Source organism: Micromys minutus (assembly GCF_963924665.1).
Source record: "Micromys minutus genome assembly, chromosome: 24".
Taxonomy (NCBI): domain Eukaryota; kingdom Metazoa; phylum Chordata; class Mammalia; order Rodentia; family Muridae; genus Micromys; species Micromys minutus.
Window position 1 is genome coordinate 42096559 of NC_137959.1, and position 24186 is coordinate 42120744.

The 24186-nt window shown below is 48.1% G+C and overlaps 1 protein-coding gene and 1 pseudogene across 2 annotated transcripts in view; one reads left to right on the forward strand and one right to left on the reverse strand.

Annotated features, from left to right (window-relative positions):
* USP10 (ubiquitin specific peptidase 10) overlaps nucleotides 1–23447 on the forward strand; it is a gene marked incomplete at its 5' end in the record, with an annotated part of 38510 nt that extends 15063 nt beyond the window's left edge. The window contains 12 exon segments of the mRNA XM_080937467.1: nucleotides 4024–4081; nucleotides 6819–7847; nucleotides 12561–12652; nucleotides 13107–13216; nucleotides 13858–13913; nucleotides 14094–14197; nucleotides 14847–14946; nucleotides 16310–16487; nucleotides 19500–19665; nucleotides 21118–21262; nucleotides 22186–22251; nucleotides 22560–23447. Coding sequence (XP_080793593.1) covers nucleotides 4024–4081; nucleotides 6819–7847; nucleotides 12561–12652; nucleotides 13107–13216; nucleotides 13858–13913; nucleotides 14094–14197; nucleotides 14847–14946; nucleotides 16310–16487; nucleotides 19500–19665; nucleotides 21118–21262; nucleotides 22186–22251; nucleotides 22560–22747 — 2292 coding nt within the window. The 3' untranslated portion in view covers nucleotides 22748–23447.
* On the reverse strand, nucleotides 5837–6349 carry LOC308436525 (large ribosomal subunit protein eL20-like; annotated as a pseudogene). The gene has a single exon. The product of its transcript is annotated as a large ribosomal subunit protein eL20-like (transcript).
* Nucleotides 23448–24186: the final 739 nt, after the last annotated feature.

Genomic DNA, 24186 nt, shown 5'->3' on the forward strand with positions numbered 1-24186 from the left:
TGTTGCTTTCTTTTTCCTGCCTGCCTTCCCCAGAGGTAGCACTGCTGGTTGGGCAGCACGCTAACCACTGGAAGTGTTGAGCGCTGTGCCTCGGGCAGCACTTTGCAGCCCATTTGAAGCTGGTGCTGAGCTCTCTGTTTAGACAGACATTGTTTAGACAGAGCTTAGACATCGCTTTATTTTTGTTATTATTTGTTTTATGTGTGTTTTGCCTGTTTTTGCATGCTTGATGCCAATAGAGGTTACAAGAAACACCAGACGCCCTGAGACTGGTTTTATGGATGTTTGTGAGCCATGTTGTGGATGCTGGAAACTGGACTCAGGCCCTCTGTAAGAGCAGTAAGTGCTGAACTGCCGCTCCAGCCTGTTTTCTGTTTTAACTGCTCAGCATGGTCCATCACACACATCGTGGCTTATTTGCTACAGTATATTTGTGTGTGTTTGTTTCTAGGAGCTTCCTAGCTGGCTTAGTGGGTTCCTGAGGGTGGTGGTATCTCACTTCTATGGCCTTCTATCCCATAGACCCTCTCCCACCTCATTGATTGATTGATTGATTGATTGATTGAGAGTTTCATTATGACTTGGAACTTGTTAAGTAGATCAGGTTGGCCTTGAACTTAGAGATCCACTTGCCCCTGCCTCCCAAATGCTGGGATTAAAGTACACCACTACAACCAGCTTTAGCTTGAATTTTAAGTTGTGTGTGTGTGTGTGTGTGTGTGTGTGTGTGTGTGTGTGTGTGTGTACATGTGGTTTGTGTATAGTGTCCTTGGAAGCCATAGGTGTCAGATCCCCTGAAGCTAGAGTTACAGGCTGTTGCAAACTTACCATGGGTTCCTTGTAAGACACGAAAATCCTCCTGGGTTTCCAGAGTTTTGTTTTTGAGGCCTTTTGGCTGAGTAGAGGAGGAGGATGGAAGCATTAACCTGTGCAGGCTACTCTGAAACTTCACTATGTATCTCAGATTGATTTCATGGTGAATTAGCTCCTGTTGCAGCCTCTTGACTGCTGGGATTCCAGGTATAGACACTCAATCCAGTATTTTTGTATTGTAAGCAGCTGTACAATTGGATAGTTCTGTTCATTGTACTTCCTATATCTGTAGGGAATTTCTTAGTGAGACTGCAGCTTATTGGGTGAAGGATGCTACACACCCGGAGAGCAAAAGCTATCACATTTTGCCATGGTGGAGCGCATCCTACAGTTGCACTCTTCAGAGCAAGCTGGCATCACACTCCAGCAATCCTCCTGCCTTCACTTTCCAAGTATTGAGGTTGTAGGTGTGCATCACCATACCGGTTACATTTTTACATTCTTCTCTCATATATACATCCCAATTGCAGTGTCTTGTCCTGTCTCCTCCACCTTCTTCCCCTCCCCTCAGAAAAGAGCGGGCCTCCTAGGAACATCAGGGCAACATGGCATGACAAAGCTACAATAAGACTAGACACAGCATCACATCAACTGGACAAGGCAACTCAGTAAGAAGAGTCAGGGACAGCCCCCTCATTTCTCATTGTTAGAATTCCTACAAGAACAGGCTACTCAGCCATAGCACATATACAGAGTCAAGACCCCTAGAGGCTTTTGATCTCTTGAGTCCCTGTGAGTCCCAGTCAGTTGATTCTGTGGACCTTGTTCTCCTAGTGTATCCCCAACTCCTTTGGTTCCTCCAATCTTTCCTCTCCTGAAAGACTCTGAAAGCTACACCCAATGTTTGGTCGTGGTACTCTGCTTCTGATCCCATCAGGTGCTGGATGAAGTCTCTTTAATGACAATTTTTCTAGGCACTGCAGACTCTGCAGACAGGACAAATGTAGGTCAAAGGTTTTGTGGCTAGGTTGGTGACCTAGTCACCCCACTCGAGGCCTTGTCTGGTTACAAAAAATGGCTAGTTCAGGATCCATGTCCCTCATCACTAGGAGTTGTTGCTTGTGGGGCGCCGCCCTACATGCCATTGCAAGATGGCGCTGGTTTCCGTTAAGGAACAACGGTAAATAACCAGAGCATGCCCGCCTAAAGCCTAGCCACGCCCCTAGACCCGGGTGCTCGCTTCTGACATCACATCGCATGATTTGGCCCTAGCCCATCAGGAGGCGCCATGTCCGAGGCGAGACAAAACCCCTATATAAGGGGAGGGTTTGGTGCACTCAGTGTCTCCGCTTTGTATAGCTTTGGCTCTCCCTCTCAAGAGTTACTAAAGCTTGCTACAGAAGGATCCTGTGTGTGCCGAGTCGTTCTTGCGCGGGACAGTTGCTAGGGTTACTCATGGAGATTCCATGGGGTTTCCACTGCACTAGGTTTCCACCTCATCCCTAAATGCCAGTTTCATTCATTTCTCTCGTTGTTTTCTCCCTCCTTGACCTGGTACCTCCTGTTCCCAACCCTACCTGTCCTTTTTGCGTATGTATATGTGTCTAAGTGTGTGTGGACACAGAGGCAGCATGTTGGCTTTCTCCTACTCTGTGGGTCTCAGGGATGGTAGCAATCTGGTCAGCCTAAAGTGTGCTGGAGGTGATGGTACAGGCACACACTTCATCCCAGCATGCAGGAAGCAGATGTAGGCGAATCTCTGTGCACGGAGGCATGTGGGATGGGAAGGAATCACCTTGTAAAGACCAAACAGGACTTGCAGGGGCTAATCTCAGGTTGCTAGACTGTTCAGTAACCTTTTTATCTGCTGAGCCTTCTCACTAGACCTTAAAGTAAAATGCCTTAAATATACTCACCCTGATGACTTACTTGACATCAGTCCCCAGGACCCACTTGGTGTCATGAGAGAACTGACCCTCCCATCCAAGTAAATGCTAAATGAAGAAGCTTCCCTACTTCCCAGAGACCCCACCTCTGTACATTACAAGTGAAGTTTCTTTGCCTAACCACACTGATGTGAAGTTTTGGACTCCTGGGGTGGTCACCTTCCCAGTGGGTGTGGGCACCGTCGCTGGTCCTCCCTAGAATGTCCCTTCTGGATTCAAAAGGTTTCTTTTCCAGAGTTCAGTGATTATGTGAATGGATTGATTAACGTCCAGATTATATACATTTCTGTCTGTTCTCAGAAGCCTCCCCAGTTCCATTCACAGCAGACATTCTCTGTTAGGGTACCTTGCCCTTCTTGTGTGACCTAGAGGCAGGACTTGATGTTGCTGTGCCATACCTCTCCTGTGTAATAATTGGTGTGTGGAAGAGGTTGCCTGCTTGTCAGGGTGCTAAGTACTGGGCTGTCAGGTCCTGAATGGTTGGGCTCCTTTCCAGCCACCGTGGTTGGTTTTTATTGGTGCTTGTCATTACCATCTGGGGGGAGAAGCTTGTGCTTTATTTTGGGGAAGTAAACTTACCTTGTTATAACTGTTGCATTGGCTAGCTAGGGTCATTGGAGACATGAGCCTAGGCCATAGCCACTGCAGACAGTGATTGTTATGGGCACCAGCTAGAGCCTCTTGAAGTGGGCACACCTCACAATCTACAGACTGCACTTTGTCCTGGACTTCAGTGCCCAGACAGATAATGCAGCAGGCTTGCTTTGTCAGCTGACTCACTTCTCAGACACCCCCAAATCCTAATAAATATGGAATTAGCAGGAAGAAGTATTTGACAGATTCATAAAACTTCAAGTTTTCACTGAGAGGCCAGACCTATGTTGTTTTCTTCCTTCCATACAGGGAAGATGACTTTAAATCATTAACTCACCTACATGGGACATGTCTAAGAAGACATCTAAGGACCTAGCCTTTTCTTCTGGGGGGCTCTGGCTCGCTTCTGCCAGTTGTGCTGGTTCCTCAGTTCCCACTGTTAACAGACTGTGGGTTGGGCTTACTCTGCCTGACATCCCGGGAAGGAAGGGTTTCCCTGTAGATCACATGTCTGCAGGAGTGCTTCTTCAGTTTCCTGATCTTATTTCCAGTGTGTTTTGCAATGGTAAATAATTGAGAGCATTCTTGCACTGTTTGATTCCAATGTTAGTGAATCTTTGTCTTTCTGGGAAAGCGACTGTTAAGATTTCTTTTCTGATTTCTCTCGTAGCTCCCCCCATTCAGTGGGACTCTGTGTAGCATACAGGCTGAAGATGAACTGCCAGATGGTAAGCTGGGGCACATGTACTGGGAGGGCAGGAAACCTGTAATCACATTCTCCATTGGGTCATCTTTTTAACTTAAAATTTTATTTATTTATTCATTTATTTGGGGGTGTGGTATGATGTGTGAGTGTATTAGAGTGTCCTTTGTGTATGGAGATCAGAGGTCAGCTTCATGGAATAGTTCCTCTTTTGCTTTTACTTGGGTTCTGGGGATTGGACTTGGTGCAGCACGTCCCTTGCTGAACTGTTTCCCTGACCTGTCCATGCCGAGTCCCCTCTTTTGTAGCTTAGGTTTGTGATCTTAGCTCAGCCTCCCCAGGACTCCAGTATCAGGGCAGCTTGAGTCAATATTTTATTAGAGCCTGAAGCTTCTGCTCTAAACTGTAGCTCACTTAACTACTGAGTTTCCATTGTTGTGATGAGATACCATGACCAAGGCAACTATTATGAAGGCAGACATTTAACTGGGGCTAGTTTACGAGTTCTGAGGTTCAGGGCAGCATCCGGGTAGGTAATGAATGCACTGGAGAGCTGAAGGCAAACAGGAAAAGACAAGCAGCTGGGAGGACCTGAAAGCCCACCCTCCACAGTGACACACTTCCTCTAACAGGCCACGCCTCCCAGCAGTGCCACTCTCTCCAGCATGCGCCCTGGTGGATGGCTAAGGGTGTCTATGAGGGTGCTGCAGTGTTTGTTGCATCCTGTTTAACATGGTAGCAGTCTTTAACACACCCTGGTTATACAGTCATTGCAGGCCCAAATGATCATTCTAGTCAGGATTGTTTAAGGATTTTGGCTTTCAAGAGAAAGAAAGCACCAGGGATTAGATTCCATGTTGAGCCAGCGTGTCAGACCTGTGATAGGGAGTTCATTATAGCTCAGGCTCATTCATGAACTGGAAAAGACTAAGGCATCCCCGTCCATGGTTCCATCTCTGAAAGTGAGCAGGGATGCTAGTCTGCAGTTAGCCGTGACAGATCTAAAGGGACATGGCAGGCTTATACAGTGAGGAGAGCTATAGAAGCAAGCTGCTGTCCAACTTTTTGTGTGGGTCCCTGAGGCATTGCTGTGTGCCTGTGTGCACTGTCTGTGGATGCTCAAACCTGTGACAGCCATTCTTTCCCATGTGCTTTAGTCCTAACTTGAGTTTTCTAGACTTGAAAAGGGGCTTTACCACCCCAGTCTGAATTGAGTCACTATCTAGCTGCTGTTGGGGCAGGGGCTCTATCTAGACCCTCAGTTAAGGAGTTCAATGGAGGAATCCAAGAGAGCCAAGGGACAGATGCTGTGAGGGCTTATCACATCTGATTTTGCACACAGACTGCCTAAGGGCTCCTGGTTTGTGGCTTGTAGGGGGAAGCTGATGTAACCGTGTCTGGAGTTGTGCCATCAGAGCCCACAGATTTCCTCTGCTTAGGCATAAAGCATGCATGAGGATTGAGAGGAGGGACAAGTTCTTATTATGTGGTCCAGGCTGGGACTTGGACTTCTTATACCTTACTTAGCTTTGTCTGCTGGGATTGCAGGTGTGCCAGCATATCAGCTACAACATCCCACGGGTCTGTCTCTTAAACAAACAAATCAAGATTCGAGTGACTCCAGGAAGCATGCTGACTGCTGCTGAGCTAGTGTCTGAGGAGCATTTCTTTTTTTCTTTTCTTTTCTTTTCTTTTCTTTTCTTTTCTTTTCTTTCTTTCTTTCTTTCTTTCTTTTTTTTTGGGGGGCAGTCTGAAGCCTTTATTCAGTGGGTCTCTGTGTCTAGAAGAAGGTGTTGGGCCTCTTGGTGGTGAAGCGTGGCTTGTGCTGGCGCTGCAACACGCGGTAGGGCAATGGGAATTTAATCTTGGAGTCGTGGAACTGCTTGACAGCGGGCTGGTGGCACTTGCCAGCTGCAATCTCTTCCACCTTCATGATCTGGATGGAGTGTGCGCGGGCACGGTGACGGGCACCCATGTCCCGGTAGAATGCGCCAGCGGTGGTCAGGTCCCGGTACTTGTTGTACGTGCCACTGCGGGAGTCATAGCGCAGCCAGATGCCAAAGTTCTTCACACGCAGGGGTGACTTCTCGAACACCTACCCACAGTACACAATCTCCCTGGATGACTTCTTCATCTTCTTTAGTTGCGACACAAAGTACCAGAAGCGGGACTTGGCCACCACATGGTTAGGTGCAAAGATCCGCATCCGGTACAGTGGCGGTGTGTGGCATTTTGGGGTTGGCAAGCAGCGCCCCACCACCTTGTACTCCCAAAGCGTGCCCGACGCCTTCATGGCACTCCATGCTCGTTCACCGCCACTCACAAAAAAAAAAGGCCTGAGGAGCATTTCTAAGCCACACGATGCTTATGTGTTGGTTTTGTACCATGAGGATGCCAGTGGCCACCATGGAGTGGAGGGGTGACCTTGAATTCCTAATTCTACCTCTGCCACTCCAGGACTGAAACAACTGACATGTCCCAGTAATTTTCAATAACAAATTTCATTTAATTTCTATCCTCAGTTTTTTTGTTTTTTGTTTTTTGTTTTTTTAAAAACTCTTTTTTAGCTACCCAGATATCCAAGATAAGGATAGGTTTCTATTTTTTATACACCAGTTTGGTCTTGTTTTATAGATGTCATTTTCAACAGATTAGCAGTACAAAGTGTCACCTCTCAAAGACGACCAATGGTTTGGATACTATGAGACTTGCACCCTGTACTCTAGATGGACAGGCACTGACTGATCATTTCTTCTCAGCAGGACAAGAACATCAGAGGATCGAGTTTGGTGTGGATGAAGTCATCGAACCTGGTGATGGTCTGCCGAGAAGCCCTAGCTATAGTATTTCAAGCACCTTGAACCCTCAGGCACCTGAATTTATCCTTGGTTGTACAACTGCCAAAAAGATCCCTGATGACACACAGAAGGGTGAGGCCTACAACTCCAGCGAGCAGAGCCCTGCCTCAGCCTTGGTTCTGGAAAGCAGCTCCAACGCAGAGGCTGAGACCCTGGAGAACGACAGTGGCACTGGTGGCCTTGGTCAGAGGGAACGGAAAAAGAAGAAGAAGCGTCCCCCTGGGTACTACAGTTATCTGAAAGATGGTAGTGAGGAGAGTGCCTCCCCAGCTGCCCTGGTCAATGGCCACGCCACGTCAGTGGGCACAAACAGCGAGGGTGTGGAGGACGCTGAGTTCATGGTGGATATGCTTCCTTCAGTCGTGCCCAGGACTTGTGACAGCCCTCAGAACTCCATGGACTTCATCGGTGACCCTGTCCCTGATAGTCCTTTCCCTAGGACACTAGGTGGTGATGCCAGGACTGCAGGGCTGCCTGAGGGCTGCCATGAACCTGACTTGGGACAGCCCTGCCTCCCTACAGACAGTCTGCTAAGGACAGCTGTGGCTCAGCCCTACGCTGACACCGATACTACTGAGAACCTTGCAGTTGCTAATGGAAAAATACTTGAATCCCTGGGCGAGGACAGTGCTGCCAATGGGGTAGAGCTGCACACTGAGGAGAGTGCAGACTTGGACCCTGCGAAGCCCGAGAGCCAGTCACCTCATGCTGAAAGTGTACTCTCTGCCTCGGGCGCCATTCCCATTAGCCAGCCTGCAAAGTCCTGGGCTAGCCTCTTTCATGATTCTAAGCCCCCTTCCTCTTCACCCATGGCGTATGTGGAAACTAAGTGTTCCCCCCCTGCCCCGTCCCCCCTGGCCTCTGAAAAACAGATGGAAGTCAAAGAAGGGCTTGTTCCAGTGTCAGAGGATCCCGTAGCCATAAAGATTGCAGGTACAGTTAAAACGACAGTCTGTTGGTGCCCCCAGTGGTCGTAGCTGACCTATGTAGAAGCAAGTAGTGACGACTTGCTTGTGCATACCGAACTCAGTATCGGACTGTGTAGGAAGGAAGATGGAGGAGACAGTGCCATGACTGTCAGCAGGGGGAACGCGTGTCTCCTACGACTTTGTTCCTGTTGACAAACTCCATGACCATTTCTTGGTGCTATACTGTTGCCATGCATGACAAACATGCCCTGAGCTGTAGCGAGGGAATGTCGGGTCTGAGCCTCCCCTGTTCACTCTCTGTATGGTCTGTCTGTATTTACAGAAAGAGGCATTCCAGAAATAATGCCTCTCCCTCTCTATCTTCCCTTAGTGACTTTGGGTTCAGTGATGGATTTCATTCAGAATTATAGCGCCAAAGTAAGGGTAGAAAGAAGTCAGGCGGGCGCTGGATGCAGGTGCAGAAGGTCCCAGCTCCTGAGACAGCTGCATCGCGCCCTTGGAGTGCTCAGCGGTCCAGCAGACATTAAGGCGTATCCTCTTGACGGTTGGGAGTGACAAGTAGAGGTTTTTAATCACATTGGAAACACAGACCTCTAATTCCAGCTCTTGGGAGGCTGAGGCAGGAAGAGTGGAAGTTTGAAGCCAAACTGGTTTCAGTAGCAACATTCTTGTCTCAAAAAGAAGCCAAAACAAAGATGGTAACATTTTTATTCTGTATGTGTGATAATACTGTTCTGAGTATTTTTAGTGTTCTGGGGTTCCTTCAAATGAGAAAATTGATGAAATCTTTATTGTTTTGGGCTTCATGTGTATGTTGTACTTGTCTTTGGTATAACATCTTGGCATTTAGCCCAGGCTGGTCTTGTACTTGCTTTAAGACCAGATTATTTTCAAAGTAGCTTTTTTCCCCCTGGGATCACAAGGTATGCCATGGTATATTGTGGAGATCATTACTTTTAACTTTTATGTATATGGGTTTTTTGCCTTCATGTATGTCTAGGCACTTGTGTGTTCATTCCAGCAGATACCAGAAGAAAGCATCAAATCCCCTCGAACTAGAGTTAGTCTGCTGTAAACCCTTATGTGGTGCTAGAATCTAATCCAGCTCTTCTGGAATAGGAGCTAATGCTGTTAATTGCTGAGGATTGTAGTTTTAAAGTAAAGTGATTTTCTTCCCTGCACACCATCTCCCAGCACCTTTTTTCCTTTTAATTAAACATATTTTATTTTATGTGTGTTTTGCCTGCATGTGCGCCATGTGGGTGCTGGGAGTCAAAACCCACATCTACAAGAACAAGTGCACTTAACCTCTGAGCCATCTCTCCAGCCCATTGTTTTTTTCCAGTTTCACTTTGTATCTCAGAATACTTTACTGCTAGTCTCCAAAGTGCTGGATTGCTGCCTGATTTCTTTGATAGATATTGGATATATTTCTTCTAGAATGTATTTTTTGCAGGACTGGGTGGTGGCTCAGTATGTGAGAGCACTTGTTATACAAGCCAGGAAATCTGAGATTGAATCTCCATCATACATGTAAAAAAAGCCCTCACTGGGGTCAGAGACAAGGAGATTCTGGGAGCTTGCTGGGAAGCAACCTAATCTAGAGGTGGATCTCTGACCTCTTTGCCAGCAAGGGAAATTGTAACAGCAAGAGAAGGATCAGTTTTAACCAGACAGGCCTGAGGGATGGGAGACATTTGCTCTTCTGTTGACTTCTGTTATCTAAGTGAATACTGGCCTTTTGTGGGTGGTGGGCTCAGGATAGTATTTCTTTGTGTAGCCCTGGCTTTGTAGACCAGGCTGGATCCACCTGCTTCTGCCTCCTGAAGGTGTGTGCCACTATTGCCCACCTGTGTTGGCCATTTTTAGTAGGGGTAAGTGAAAGACAGTGGAAGGAAACTTGAGAAACATGGTATCTGCTGGCCCGAGAATGTCTGCACACCACTCTCTAGAGAAAATAGACAGCAAGATGCTCTGGGCTGACTACAGAGGCTCCCTTGTGAGCACAGGCAGCCAGCTTGGTTGGCAGCAGTCTGAGGACAGGGCATGGAGAGTTTTCTTGAAGTATCAGCATTAGGATCTTATTTTCAACGAACCTTGATATGAGGCTCTAAATTACAGAGCCATTTCTACAGCCCCAAGAAAACAATAGAATAATCTTTAGGGAAGAAAAAATATCTAGGGGCAGTGGTTTGAGTACTGCCTGCAGCAATTTTGTGCCCTGTCTGCGTTCTGTATCCCAGGTCTGCTTGCCTACAGGTGTTAAATAGACCACTGGGTGGCGCTATGAGACAGGCTTGTATCTTGGAAGGAAAAGAGAAGCTGCCTTTTGACCTGGCTCTTCCAGCCTGTACCATGCGGTTTCTAAGTTGGAAAGGAATCGGTTATAGTTGGCTTCAGATTGGATTATATTTTCTGGTCCAATTGTATTCTCTGAACCAGCTTACCTAGTTCTCTTTTCGAAAAGGAATTAGCTCTGTCATACGTGGGGCACTGATGCAGCACGCTCAACATTAGTCATGGTTTTCTTTCATATATGTGTGAGTGAATGTACATGCTTGATAAAGGCATCTCGTGGGGTCAGAGGTCAGCTTTTAGGGAGCTGGGTGTTACTGTCACCTATTTTGTTTTTAAAGCGGCATTTTTAGTTTTTGCCATTCTCTCCATAGGAATGCTTGGGTTTGTGCTCTCTGTAGCCCTGGAACTAACTTGCTGACCTACTGGCCTCTGCCTCCCAAGTGCTGGGATTACAGGCAAGCTTCACACTCATCTCTCACTTTTTAAAAAATGTGGATTTCCTTTTTTAAAGTGTGGATTCTGGGGATTTGAACTCAGGCCATTGGGTTTGTGTCCCCTTCCTGCTCATGCTGTTCATAGTTGAAACTGCTCAGAACAATGGAGGAAAGGCTCACATGGGTCTCTGTTGCTTTTTTCCACTAACTCCAGTGTTTGTCCCAAAGCAGATGTGAATGACATGGTACCCCATCCCTTCCACCTTCAACCAACCGAAGAACTGCCTCACACACCACAAGGAAAACAGAATTTTCTCTCCCCAGGTGGCTCTAACTTCTGGGCCAGGCATCCCATTGGGCAGTATGCACCGGCTTCCACTCTCTTAACTTAGACCCCTGGCTTCTTCATATTGATATTGTTAGCATGTTCTTTGCCATCTGAATCTGAGGGCTGTGTGTGACTGTGGGAGTATTGGGATGTGGCACACTGATGCCTTAAGGCATGGTCATAGTGTTCACACAGTTCTTTCTGTTCCTCTTGGTAGACACACCTTTCCCTCACTATTTTCTGTGCTCACTATTTCTTTCCCTCACTATTGTCTCTAGCTGCTCTCTTGGTATGTCTGCAGACCTTGAGCACACTCCCCAGGCCCCTTAACTGAACCTGTGTGTGGTGGGTGCTGTCAGCTGGGACAGTGAGTCCTTCATTAGTCTGTAAGCTGGCCTGGAACAGGGCTAGCAGCCTTCTGTGCACACCGGACACATCAGCTGTTCATCCAGAGGTCAACCACAGCAGGTAGACCAAGCTTCTAGTTATGGAAAAACTTGCCATTGATTGCTGCTGGGAAGCCTGTGGCATTGCTCTGGGGTGTGTTTATTTGAACACTTGTGTAGCCCAAGATGAAGGAAGCGAGCACAACCTTACAGAATAGATAATTTTAAAACATTTTTTCCTTAGATGTATTTGTTCCTTCTGTGTTTGCAAACATGTTTTTGTGTATGAGCAAGTGTGCTTGTGAGGTCAGATTGTGGAAGTTGGTCCTGTTTCTACCATACGGAGCTGTAACTCAGATCATTGGGCCTTTTGGCGAATGGCCTGGAACAGCAGAACCACCTCACTAGTCTGAAGAGAAGTTGCATTAGAACCCACTGTACAGTGGAGCAGAAAAAGCCAGCCAGGTAGATCCACAGTTGTATCTGACTCAGTGCTATGACTCAGTTTTCTCATCTGTAAGATGGGTTGTCAGTGCCTTTTTGGCAAAGTTACTATGAAGTTGAATGGATTGGGAGCTGTCAGCATGTGCCTTCCTTTCCTGGATCTGGATTAGATGGCCTTTATTTAACTAGAGGATTGATGCACCTCACTGGCTTCCTGGTGCCTCTCTGGAGCCATAATGGTTTATTTTTTCAAAGGATGAGCCATATAAAACCACTTACTGTTTCCTCAACTTACAGTCTTAGAACTGGAAAAAGTGGTTTCAGGGGTGTTAAGAGAGAAACCCCACTTCTGAATAGAGTGAAGAGTTAGCGTGCAGAACAGATGGCCTCGTGACTGCCACTGTCACTTTAAATATGTGACCATCAAGCGCCTACTGTGATCTGCCAGGTTTCCTGTGAGCCCAGGAGGCACACTCCTGCTCCACAGTCCCTTTGAAGCTGTTATCCAGGAAACTTTGCTGCTGCTGAGACGTGCTGTCAATCTTGGTGGGGAAGCGGGAGTCCTCCACATCTGCTCTGCTAGCGATTGTCGGTGTTTCTGGCCGCGGAGCTTCCTAGTATAAACTGAGAAGATAAGTAATGTTGATGTTCATTTTGAAAAGACAGGCCTCCGTTTAGTAACAAGGCCGGTGCTGAGCTAAGGGAAGAGTTTCACAGGGTGTGCTCTCCTGAAGGAGTCTCGGCACTGCAGAAGTGCCCACGCATGGATTCTGGTGCTGCCGACTGCAATGTTCTTAATGTCTTCGTTTGCTTCTTCACTCTTGCAGAGTTACTGGAGACTGTAACCCTAATACATAAGCCAGTGTCATTGCAACCCCGTGGGCTGATCAATAAAGGAAACTGGTGCTACATTAATGCCGTATCCTTCCTGGCTGCCGACCCCCCGCCTGGGCACTGCACGCACTCTTCTCTCTCGGTCTGCTTGACTTACTGCAGTGGCCATAGGGCTGCTGGCCTGGTCTCTGAACACCTAGACTGGGCCATCTTTTGGTCTGCCTACCTCACAGTCCATGGTACTTGGGAGCGCCCCCCGCCCCAGTCCATTGGTCTATCTGGTCGGTGGAGTGGTCGAAGAGAGTAGGACAGAATGACCATGCAGAACCGGAGGTTTTGCTCTAACTAGTGGGAACATTTGCTCAGCTAGGTTCTGAGTGTCGATGCTGGCCAATAGAGGCAGCTGTCTTAATCTGGTTTATTCCTCTTTGTGTTTACATCCAGGTAGCCGAGTGTCCTTGGCTTATCTGTTATGTGCCATTAGAAAAGTTTGCTGTGTCTGTTTCATTTCCTTTACACTTCCTTACTGCCACATTTAGACCCTGCAGGCGTTGGTGGCTTGCCCTCCAATGTATCACCTGATGAAGTTCATTCCTCTGTACTCAAAAGTGCAAAGGCCTTGCACGTCAACACCCATGATAGATAGCTTGTAAGTAAAGCGCTCGCACATGGGCCGGTGGTTGGGGCTTTCCCTGTGGTGATGGGAACTCGGTGCTCCCGGGGTTGACTTCAGCTCTCGGCTGTGTGCCACAGATGAGTGCTCGGGTTCTGCCGACCCTGCTTCTAAGGTTCTATGTATGTGAGTGGTTTGCCTGCATATGTGTAAGTGCACCACCACACTTGTGAGTGCCCATGGTGGTCAGAAGACTTTGGATCCCCTGGACCTGGAGTTCCAGCTAGTTGTGAGCTGTCAGTGGGTGTTGAGAACTGAATCCTGGTCCTTTTGCAAGAGTAGCAAGTGCTCTGACTCACGCAGCCACGCAGCCACGCCTCCAGCCTCTGGAGTTCTCCTTTAAAGGAAGATACTGTTGGGATTTCCTCTGGCAGCTGAACTGGATTAAATGGATATAGCTGGAGAGGGCGCCTGTCCTTCAGATTCTGTAGAAAACCTTGTACAGTTTGCCAGCTTAAAATGCCTTTGGGAAATGATCCCACAACACATGTAGATTTTAACATAAGGGCCCCTGTGCTGTAACACTGGCTGGCTTGGTGGTGCGGCTGCTGGTGAATGTGCTGCTGTGCCCAGGCCCGCTCCTAACGTGAGCTCTGTTTTACTCCTTCTCCATCTAGTGTTCGGCTCATGAACGAGTTTACTAATATGCCGGTACCTCCCAAGCCCCGCCAAGGTGAGTCAGCTGGGATACCTTGTCATTGGGAGTGTGGAGGGAACCAGTGTATGGTAAATACGGTCTCATTGGGAGGGAAGTGTCTATTTAGGTGTTTCCCCTGTGATGTGAGTTTGGGTGACCTTGTTTTCTCCTTTATGCTGTCTTTTTAGTTAATAGAATCTTCTGTTTTTCTTGCAGCTCTCGGGGATAAAATTGTGAGAGATATCCGCCCAGGAGCTGCCTTTGAACCCACATACATTTACAGGCTCCTGACAGTCATCAAGTCCAGCCTGTCTGAAAAGGTCTGGGGTGCTCTGTGGTAGCTATAAAAACTTCTCCCTGAGCTGGGCACATGCCTGGGGGCTAAAGCAAGGGAACTTTGGAAATTTAGGCCTTGCCTGGGCTACCAAGCAAGCTGCAGATCGGCCTGAGGCACTTGCCACTGCCTGGCTGCTGCTGTTTGCCTCAGGCTGTTACTGGGTGGTGTGAAGAGAGGTGAGGTTTATGGTGGGGTTACTTGGTGACTTAGTGAGACTCACTCCTTGGCACTCTGTCCACCTGCTTCGTGGCCAAACTGCACTTGGCTGGAGGGGAGGTTCCAGATCCTAGAGTGCTCTCTGCCTTGACCTTTGTCATGCTCAGGCTAGGGCAAAGTGTCCACTTCTCAGTCGTGTTTTTCCTAAAATACTACTTAGCGTGCTAAGGGCAGGTGGGTAGACCAGCCTGGAGGCCACACAATGGCCCTGAGAGCTGTTGAGAGTGACCACGGTTTTGTCTAGAGCATTCAGCTATGTCTGTATAGGAATTTAGCTACAAAAATAAATTCATGGCAACTCTTGGGATTTGCGTGCACCTTGACATTCGTCAAAGGTGTGGTTTGCTGTAAGTGCTGCGGCCTCTACTGGCCTTACTCCAGCCAGTTGGCATTCATGTGACCATGTCTGTCCTCAGGGCCGACAGGAGGATGCTGAGGAGTACCTAGGTTTCATCCTCAATGGACTCCATGAGGAGATGCTGAGCCTGAAGAAGCTCCTCTCACCCACGCATGAAAGTAGGTTCTGTGTGAGACTGTTTGCCTGTCGGTACCTTAAAGGAAGGTTGTGTGTGAATGCTACACACACACCTGTCTGCTGCCCATCAGCAGTGCACAGGATACATTAATAACCAGCAGTTTTCATCACCTAGCATAGCAATGAGAAAGTTGGGCTCAGGTGACTGAAATGTACCCAGCCCATGCAGCTTTGCTTCAACTTTTATTCAAGAGAGAGATTGAGGCCATAGTTTCTGTGGTGAAGCAATGACCAAAGGGTTTGCTCTGGCTTAGGTTCCAGAGTCCATCACTGCAGAGGGCACAATGGCAAGCTAGATGACCACGTTTTACCCACACACAGGGAGCAGAGAGTGAACAGAACACAGAGCCTGGCTGTAAGCACTCAGAACCTAGCCCAGTAATGTACTACCTCCAGCCAGCCTCTGTGCCTAAAGGTTCCATATCCTTCCTAAGCAGTGCCACCAGGAACTAAGCTCCATGAGCCCTTTCGTACATTTCACATTCAGATAGTATCTGAGACACATACAGAGCACGTGGCTGGAGGACCCCTGTGGGTGCAAGCTCACCCACAGGTTCTCATTTGCCTTAGGAGTGGGAAATCGAAGAAAACAATTGAGTTATTCCTCTGTGCTGAGAGCATCTTCTGAGAACGAAGCTTCTCCCCTCCTGCTACTACAGAGTATCTTCAAATTTCTTCAGTTGTCCAAAGAATGTCTCTGGTTTTAAAGACAAGGTCTTTATCTGAAACTCTGGCTGGTTGGGACCCTCCGTCTTTGTGCCCTGCTGGGTTTGGCATTTCTAGAGCATGGTGTCTGAACATGTCTACCACAGTGCTCACTGCAGCCCATGTCCAGTGCGGCCTGCTGCTTTCATTGCGTACTGTGACTTTAAGTGTAGAGCATGACTAGATCTTTTTATATGTATGAGTGTTCTAGACAGGGTTTCTCTGTAGGCCAGGCTGACCTTAAACTCATAGATCTGCTAGCCTCTGCCTCCCAAGTGCTGGGATTAAAGGTGTGAGCCACCACCACTTGCCAACCTCTTTTGGTTTGGGGGAGTTCGCTTTTCCTTATGGGATTTTCTTGTTATTTTTGTTTTCTTTGTGTGTGTATGTGTGTGTACACGAGTGCACAATTGTGTGTGTACTAGAAAGGGTGAAGGTCAGGACATTTATAGGAGTCAGTTCTCGTCATTATGCAGTCCCACAAACCATTTTGTTGTCAGGCCTGGAGACACCAGTTTCACCAGCTGAGCTTCTCACCTAGCCTTCATGAGTCTCCTAAGCCAGTTCTTACAGAATCTGCTCTTGCTTGGATACTTTGTTCTTGAGAATAGCCGCCTCAGCAGATTCTCTTCTCTTCAGAGCACTCTGTCTCCAATGGGCCCGGAAGCCACTGGTTAGAGGATGAGGAGTTGGAAGACATGGGTGAGGGCAGTGAGGACGAGTGGGAGCAAGTGGGTCCCAAAAACAAGACGTCCGTCACCAGGAAGGCGGAGTTCGTTCAGACGCCTATCACTGGCATCTTCGGTGGACACATCAGGTTTGTGCTTCTCCATATTCTCACAGAGCGAGGTGTGAGTGTCTGGATCCTTCTGATGCCCTGCTGCCAGTGGCTGTGGGCTCTGGCCATCACTTGACAAGCCAGGAAGCCAACTGGCTTGTGTGTTCAGGTAAAAGGCATTGTAGTACTTTAATATGTGGCGTGTGTACTCGGGTCTGTAGAAGGATGTTATGCACACATAGTGGAATGGTAGCCATGGAGAACTGCTCAGCACACTTAGTGTAAGGCATGACACTTCAGTAGTTTCTCCCCATCTCCCTGCACCTGCACACCCTGAAGTCTAATGCTGTGGTGACTTCCACTTTTAAATCTAGAGCAGCGTGATCACACAGTTTTCCTTCTGTCTCCAGCTCTGGTTATTTAGTATAATGTCTTCCAAGGCCATCCATGTTCTGGCAAATGTTAGGATCTCCTTTTCCAAGGCTGAGTAATTCCTTTGCATATTCCCACTAAAGTGGTTTTATCCATTTGCTTTAAAAAATAAGAAAAAAAGATGTATTTGGAAATAAGGATATTATTATTTAATTAATTTAAATTTAATATTATATATAAGTATACTGTCTCTGTTATCAGACACACCAGAAGGGGGCATCAGATCCCATTAAAGATGGTTGTGAGGCACCATGTGGTTGTGGGGATTTGAACTCAGGACCTCTGGAAGAGCAGCCAGTGCTCTTAACTGCTGAGTGATCTATCTAGGCCAACACAATTTTTTACTTGATGTGATTTCAGACATCCAGACCCCATTTGCTTTTTTATGGGCACATAGGTTGTTTATCTAGGAAATAATTGTGAATGGGTGAGACTGTTAGATGCATTAGCCTGTGAGCTAGAATGTGACATGATTGGAGGGAGACACTGGCCCAGGACGACCCAGGGTCTGCACCAGTTCTTCAGACAGCTTTCTGCTTGTTCACGACATCCTTCTGAAAGACTGTTTTTAAGAGTTACATTAGAGCCTTTCAGTACACAGGGTTTCTTCAAAAGCCCCGAGTTAACGTCTAAAGATGATTTAGTGAGCTTCAGTACGTGAGCTCTCCTGGGTGCTGTGTTGGAAAACAGTCTCTCAGGCATCCAGTGCCAGAGTCTGCACTCCCTGCCTCAGAAGCTTCTTTCTGCTTCTGTGGCCCCCGTAGGGAAGGCTGATAGCCAGCTGAGCCACTCTGACATGGCACAGCCCCCTTTCCTCTGTGTCCTTCATGGGGCTCATCTATCAGGGGCGGTCTGGAGAACGCCTGCTTGCATGTTGCCACTGTGACTTGTCTTGGCAGACGCAGCCCGCCTCTGAGTGGACATGGTGGCAGGAATAGGCAGGTTGGTAAGCAACAGCCGAGCATAGCTGCCCTGTGCTGCACTTGCCATCCCGGGTACAGGCTGCCACACACTGCACAAAGGGGCAACACGAGCTGTGTGGCCACAGCCAGCAGGACCCAGAACCTAAGGGGACAGTGGAAAAACCAGGCTGCCCTTCTCACCTCAGTGGGTTGGAGGAGGTTTTTCTGGTCAATTATTTGTTTCAAAGAAGGAAAACGGAGATTATTGTTATTACTTTATTCAGGGTCCAGACTGGACTTGAACTCATTGTAGTTGTAGCTGCAGCCAAGGATGACTGAGTTTCTGATCCTTGCTCTTCCACCTCCCAAGTGCTGGATCACAGGGACGTGAGGCCTAATCTGGCTTATGAGGTGCCGAGGTTAGAACAGCATCCTGCACACCAGCCAGCATGGTCCATCTCAGCAGCACCCCAGGGCCTCGGCAAGGAGGTCTTTCTAGTTTTCTTTATCTAAGACAGGATTTCTATTGCCCTTGTTGGCCTAACTCACAGCAGTCCTCCTGCTTCAGCTGATAAGGAATTCTGAGGATTTGAACTGCATTTAAGACAAAATGAGAGTCTTCATTCTGACCGAGAGACCCTCTGGTTACTCAGTCTTTCTGCAGGCTTTTAGTTTCCCTAGAGAAAACACTTTTTTTCCCTTTTCTGATAAACGCAGGACTTTAGAGTCAAGAGGGTCTTGATTTTTGCACTTCCTATGTTTTGTTTTTTTAAGACAGGGTTTTTCTGTGTAGCCTTGATTGTCCTAGAACTCACACTGTAGTTCAATGATGGCCTTGAACTCAGAGATCTGCCCACCTCTGCTGCTGAATGCTGGGATCAAAGGCCTACACCACCACAGCCCAGCTTTACTTTCATTGATGTTTTCCAACTTTTGGGAACCCTAGGAGCACCCGCCATTGCATGGCACTCAGGAGGAAGGCCCGGGCATTAGACCCTGACAGGAAGGATCTCAGCTGAGTGTCCTGTTTTATCAGTCGGAGTCTCTTCCCACCAGCTCTGCTTTGCTCATAAACTAGGACTCCAGGCTGTACAAACAAGATCCTTTGTTGAATCTCAGAATGTTCCCTGGGTGAGGTTAAATGAGAGACGAGACGCACTTATGGTTTTTATTCAGAAGAACTTAGAACAAGAAAGATGAAGAAAAACAACTAAGAAAACAAGGTTGAGTTGGCGCCTTACCCACAAGGCTGGTTGCCTCTTCCCAGATAGCTAACATGGTGTTTATTATCCTTAGCCTGCTCCTCTTCCTTCTGATGTTTTCATAGGAGAGCAGCATTAAAAGTCCTGTTCTCCTGGTGGTCTTCCTGTACCCCTTCCCTGGAACAGGCTGCGACACTTTGTTTAACACCCCCATCCCACTCTGCTTGAATTTGTTAGCTAGTTGGTGCTTGCTGTGCTTTGGTGTGTAAGTAAAGAATTTAGGAATTGAAGCATCTCAACCAAGCCGGGAAAATGTGCAGATCAATTGCTGATCACAGAGGCTGGTAGTCAGCGGAGTTATTTTTAAATTCAGGGTGGTTTTGGCTGTTCTGTCGTCTCGTCCTGTGATACTGAATAAGCTTGAGTATTTATTCCTTCTCTGTTAGTTAGTCTTAAGGGAAAGTGACAGAAAGTGGCCTCTTACTTTTTTGTTTGCTTTCAATTGCAAATTTTAGGTCTGTGGTTTACCAGCAGAGTTCCAAAGAGTCAGCCACTCTGCAGCCGTTCTTCACGCTGCAGTTGGACATCCAGTCTGACAAGATACGTACAGTCCAGGATGCCTTGGAAAGCCTGGTGGCGAGAGAGTCTGTCCAAGGTTATACCACCAAAACCAAGCAGGAGGTACGTTCACAGCTGGCCAGCAACCTTCTAGATGCTTGGGCAGAACTAAGCTGAGATACTCTGACTTGAGTCTGCCTCTCACATAGTTGCTTTACTGAGAAGCCCCAGGTTTTCGGGATGGCGTAGCTGAAGCAGATGGCCCCCAGCTGCAGCTCTGGCCCGAGTGACGGAGGGAATGTCCCCTTCTGCCTTGACCCTGCTCTTATCTCATTTCCTCAATCTAATCCTGGTGCCTGCAGTCAGCCTACCTCCCGCAGAGGAGATGGGGTGTGAAGGGGGTTCCGTGCACATCTGTGTTGCAAAAACATAGATCATCAGGGACAGACAGACTCTTCATATGCACGCTGCTCTGTGATGTGATGAGGAGGAGTGTTGCAGCCTGGAAAGTTATGAGCTGGGTTTGTTGGTGGTGGGAGAGGCTAGTGTCTGGCTCTCAGTGACCCTCTCCTCTGCGCTGCAGTGGAGGTCATCTTCCTTCAGGTCTTTGTAGACTTCGGCATTGAGATCACAAGGCAAGGTGAATGCTGGGTGGTTAGGGTGGCATTTGTCTGAAGAGTTCTTGGGATTGAAAAGCTGTAAACAGTTAGTGGCATGTGTAGGCTACAGGGTTAAATAAGAGATTCCATCTCAGACTCTTGAGAAATGTCCCTTTGTGACCCATGTACTGAGTAGAGTGAAGACACCCCAGCCTCAAACCTCTGAAGCTCAGGGCGGCCAGGCCACACTTTGAAGGAAGGTTTCACTATGTTTGATCGGATGGTTGGTTTTGTTCACAAATGTGAAGTATCAGGAGCCAGGGATGGAACCCTGGCAGCTGTCTGAGTAAGAAGTGCCTGGTGGAAGTCTTCGTGCAATACAGGTGTCCTTGATCTGCCTGTGGGCGACTGGCTCCGCCTGTGCCTGTGGGTTGCTGTCTTTTAGATTATTACTTAAATTCCCTTTCTCTTCAAGTAAATACTGGGGTCCTGAGGAAGATACAGTTGGTGCAGAAAACCAAAAGAAACCCTAACAAAGCACCAGACATAGCCTGGGACAGTGGTGGATGGGCAGAGAGGCTTGGCCTCCAGCAGGGCTGGCCACACCTCCCTGAGTTACACTCCATTAAGTTTTATTGTTGGTGCTGCTTAAAGATCTTTCAAAGATTCAAGAGCCCATGTAAGCACCAAAGGGACGTTTTGACAGAACCAGGAAGTGAGTGACAGGGACAAACCAGGGCTTTTGGATTACTTAAGATGTTTGAAAAGATATTGGGCATGTTTAGGAATGAGAAGAAAAGACAAGCTGGTCACACTGGCTCAAGCCCTCTGCAGTCAGCTTGTCTTCCTAGCCAGTGTGTCCCAAGGCCTTCGCTTGGAGGCCACAGGTGTGCATGGCTAGGGCTGGAGAGCTGCTGTGGAGCCACATAGGCTGCTGCAGTCAGGCAGGCCTCTGACCCTGGCTACTCTGTCCCAGGTTGAAGTCAGCCGCAGAGTGACTCTGGAGAAGCTTCCCCCTGTCCTCGTGCTCCACCTGAAGCGCTTCGTCTATGAGAAGACGGGCGGGTGTCAGAAGCTGGTGAAGAACATTGACTACCCTGTGGACCTGGAGATCAGCAGAGGTAATTTTGGCCTCTGCCTGCTGTAGTCCCAGGAGCCTGTCAGGGGGTATCAGCTACCATGTTGGTGCTGGTAATCAAACCCAGTAGTCTTGACTACTGAGCCCTCTGTCTGGCTTCCCCCATTTTGCTTTATATTTTAGCTAAGTGTTTTATTTTTTGTTTTAAGGCAGGGTCTTAATATGAAGTACTAGCTGGCCTGGAGCTCACTGTATAAACCAGGCCTGCTGCAGATACAGAAACCAAGTGTAGTTTGACTAGGACAGAAAAACAGAAGAGCAGCTGGTGCTGGTTGGGTCTGCCCTCCGCCCTGCAATGCTGCTCTGCCTGTGCAGAAATGTGCTGACCACTCCTCCCATGGGCCTCTGGCTCATCAATGGCAGCACCACATAACTGCCTCATGCCTCACCAGCTCTGACAGCATGTTTTCATTCAGAGTCCTCAGAGATGGGTACTTACTACTGTAAATGCAGGCCGAAGGAAACCTTGTTTTTTAAAGGATATGTTTGTGTATGTGTTGTATACATGTGGGTAGGGATGCATGCCAGAGATGTGTGTGTTGACTCAGGAGGTTAGAAGGCACCTTGTAGGAGTTGGTTCTCTGTCCGTCGTGTAGGTGAACATTTTAGATGGTGTCAGAGTGTGGCGAGGCCCGACAGAATACAGAGGTCTGGGAAACAAAGACAGCGAGCATTGTCTTGCTCTGATCTTGGAGTCTCCTGGGTCTGGTTCTCCTCTGTCCCAGAACCACAACCCCTGCCTCCTGTCTCCTAGTCCTCTACCAGCTGGCTCTCAGCCCCTTCAGCCTCAGTTCTAGCACTGCTCTGACCCTTAAAGTGGGGTGGGTGTTTTTAGAGGGCCCTGTCACCAGCCAGTGCTGCTGCTCTGTGAAGACTTTGTTGAAGTGTTGCTATTTTGTTTTTCAGAACTACTTTCTCCAGGCGTCAAAAATAAGAATTTTAAATGCCACAGAACCTATAGGCTGTTCGCAGGTGAGTGTGCTTGCTCCCTCAAAAACACAGTGGCCAGAGAGTGTAAGGTTCCAGGCAAAACTGTCCTGGAGCACACGCCCACAGCGAGGGTCCTAGGAGAGCTTGATTGTCTGGCAAGCATTTGGGACCAGGTTTTGTGGCTGACATGAGAGAGGGTTTTTACTGTGTGTGAGCATCTGCCTGAGTCAGTGGCCTGGAGTCACCTCCCTTTGAACAATTAGGTGGGGGTTGGTGAGGATGGAGGAGTATCTGTTGCAGTGGGGTGAGGGGCTTTTCTCATGGGTTGCCTGCTTGGTGCTGTCTTCCAGTGGTCTACCATCATGGCAACAGTGCTACAGGCGGCCACTACACTACAGATGTCTTCCAGATTGGGCTTAATGGCTGGCTTCGAATTGATGACCAAACGGTCAAGGTTATTAACCAGTACCAGGTGGTGAAACCGACTGCTGATCGCACAGCCTACCTCCTGTATTACCGCCGTGTGGACCTGCTGTAGCTGTGCCCTGTGCCTGTGCCTGACGCTGCTTCCTACAACTCCCAACTCACTAACTACCCACCTCTCTAGTGGCTCTGTAGAGAGAGACTCTCCCTCTGCGCCAGTGGGCTTGGATGGACAATGTCTGGGGGTCTGCACAGCGCAGCTCATGCTGACTGACTTCAGAAACTGGACTATTGGCTTGAGTGAGGAGACACAAGAGCCACCGCTTCTGAAGAGCCTGAGCCGAGGAGGCGGCTCGCACTGTGTCCCGGCTGATCACGTAGTGGAATAATAAGTCCCGCACCAGCAGCTCTTGTAAATTTGTGAAAATGAATTTTATCTTTCCTTAAAAAATAATTTTTTTAATTAATCATACTTTCCTCCTTTACCCTTTAGTTTTTGATAAAGGACAAAAATGAGCCAGTTATCAGAGATGAGATAGCCCTTCAAAAGGAAATAAATTAAAAGATGTTGCTGGTTCCTAACAGGAAACGCATTTGCGAGAGGGAAACTGCTGTCGTAGACGCCGTGGGTCAGACATGGGGGTAGACGTCAGGCTGCAGAGGTTGCTGATTGTAACTATTACCATGAACAGATTTCAAATCTCAGTCATGTTCAGTGTACACGTGAACAGACGGACATTTCTGTGTAATCTGCCACCTCTGATGCCGAGTCCCTATTGTACACAGTGTAGTGATTCTTAGGAGTATAAAGTTGTCACCCGTCAATAAAGATCACAAAGTTGGTTTAAAGCTGTGTCTCTTGGTGTGGTCAGCCTCTGAGCTCAGCCAGGACTCTGTTTTGCTCCCTCTGATCTTACCTGGCTAAGTCTTACCTGGGTGTTTCTGATGCTGTTCCAGTTCCTGGCAGAGAAGAAGAGACCTCTTCCGGCCATAGGAAGTCTGTGTTTGGAGCTCCACTGGGCAGGGTTGGAACTTTTGCTCCCAAGCTCCTTCCTTTTGTGAAGGGACAGTGTTCTACCCAAGTCCTGTTCAGACTCTCCAAGATGTGGGGCTATGTGGCTCCTGTGCTTTCTGGGAACCGGTTGGCAGCCAGAGGGACTCCAGTGGCCGTTCTCCATATGGAGATTGACTGTACCAGAGCAACCCATTCTGGGTTTACTCTGGGGCTTACTCTGTCTCAGCAACACACCCAGAAAGTCATTGCAAAAGGCCCAATGCATGCCTTCCAAGTAGATGACCATCCTGTATGTGTGCAGGTGAGTTTCCCCAGTTCTGTTGTAGTCTGTGTTGTCCTGAGAAATGATGGCAGTGTTGGAGCTCCATCCGAAGACCTCTGAACAGTGATGAAGTGAGTCCAGCACTGTGCACGGGTATCCTGGTCAGCTAGTAACCGTTACTGCTCTCCTTGGGGGCTGTCCTTTATGTGGTATGCCTGGACTCTTTGACTTCAGCCACTTTGCTGCCAGAACAGGATTCTGCTTCCTTTCCTGAGGC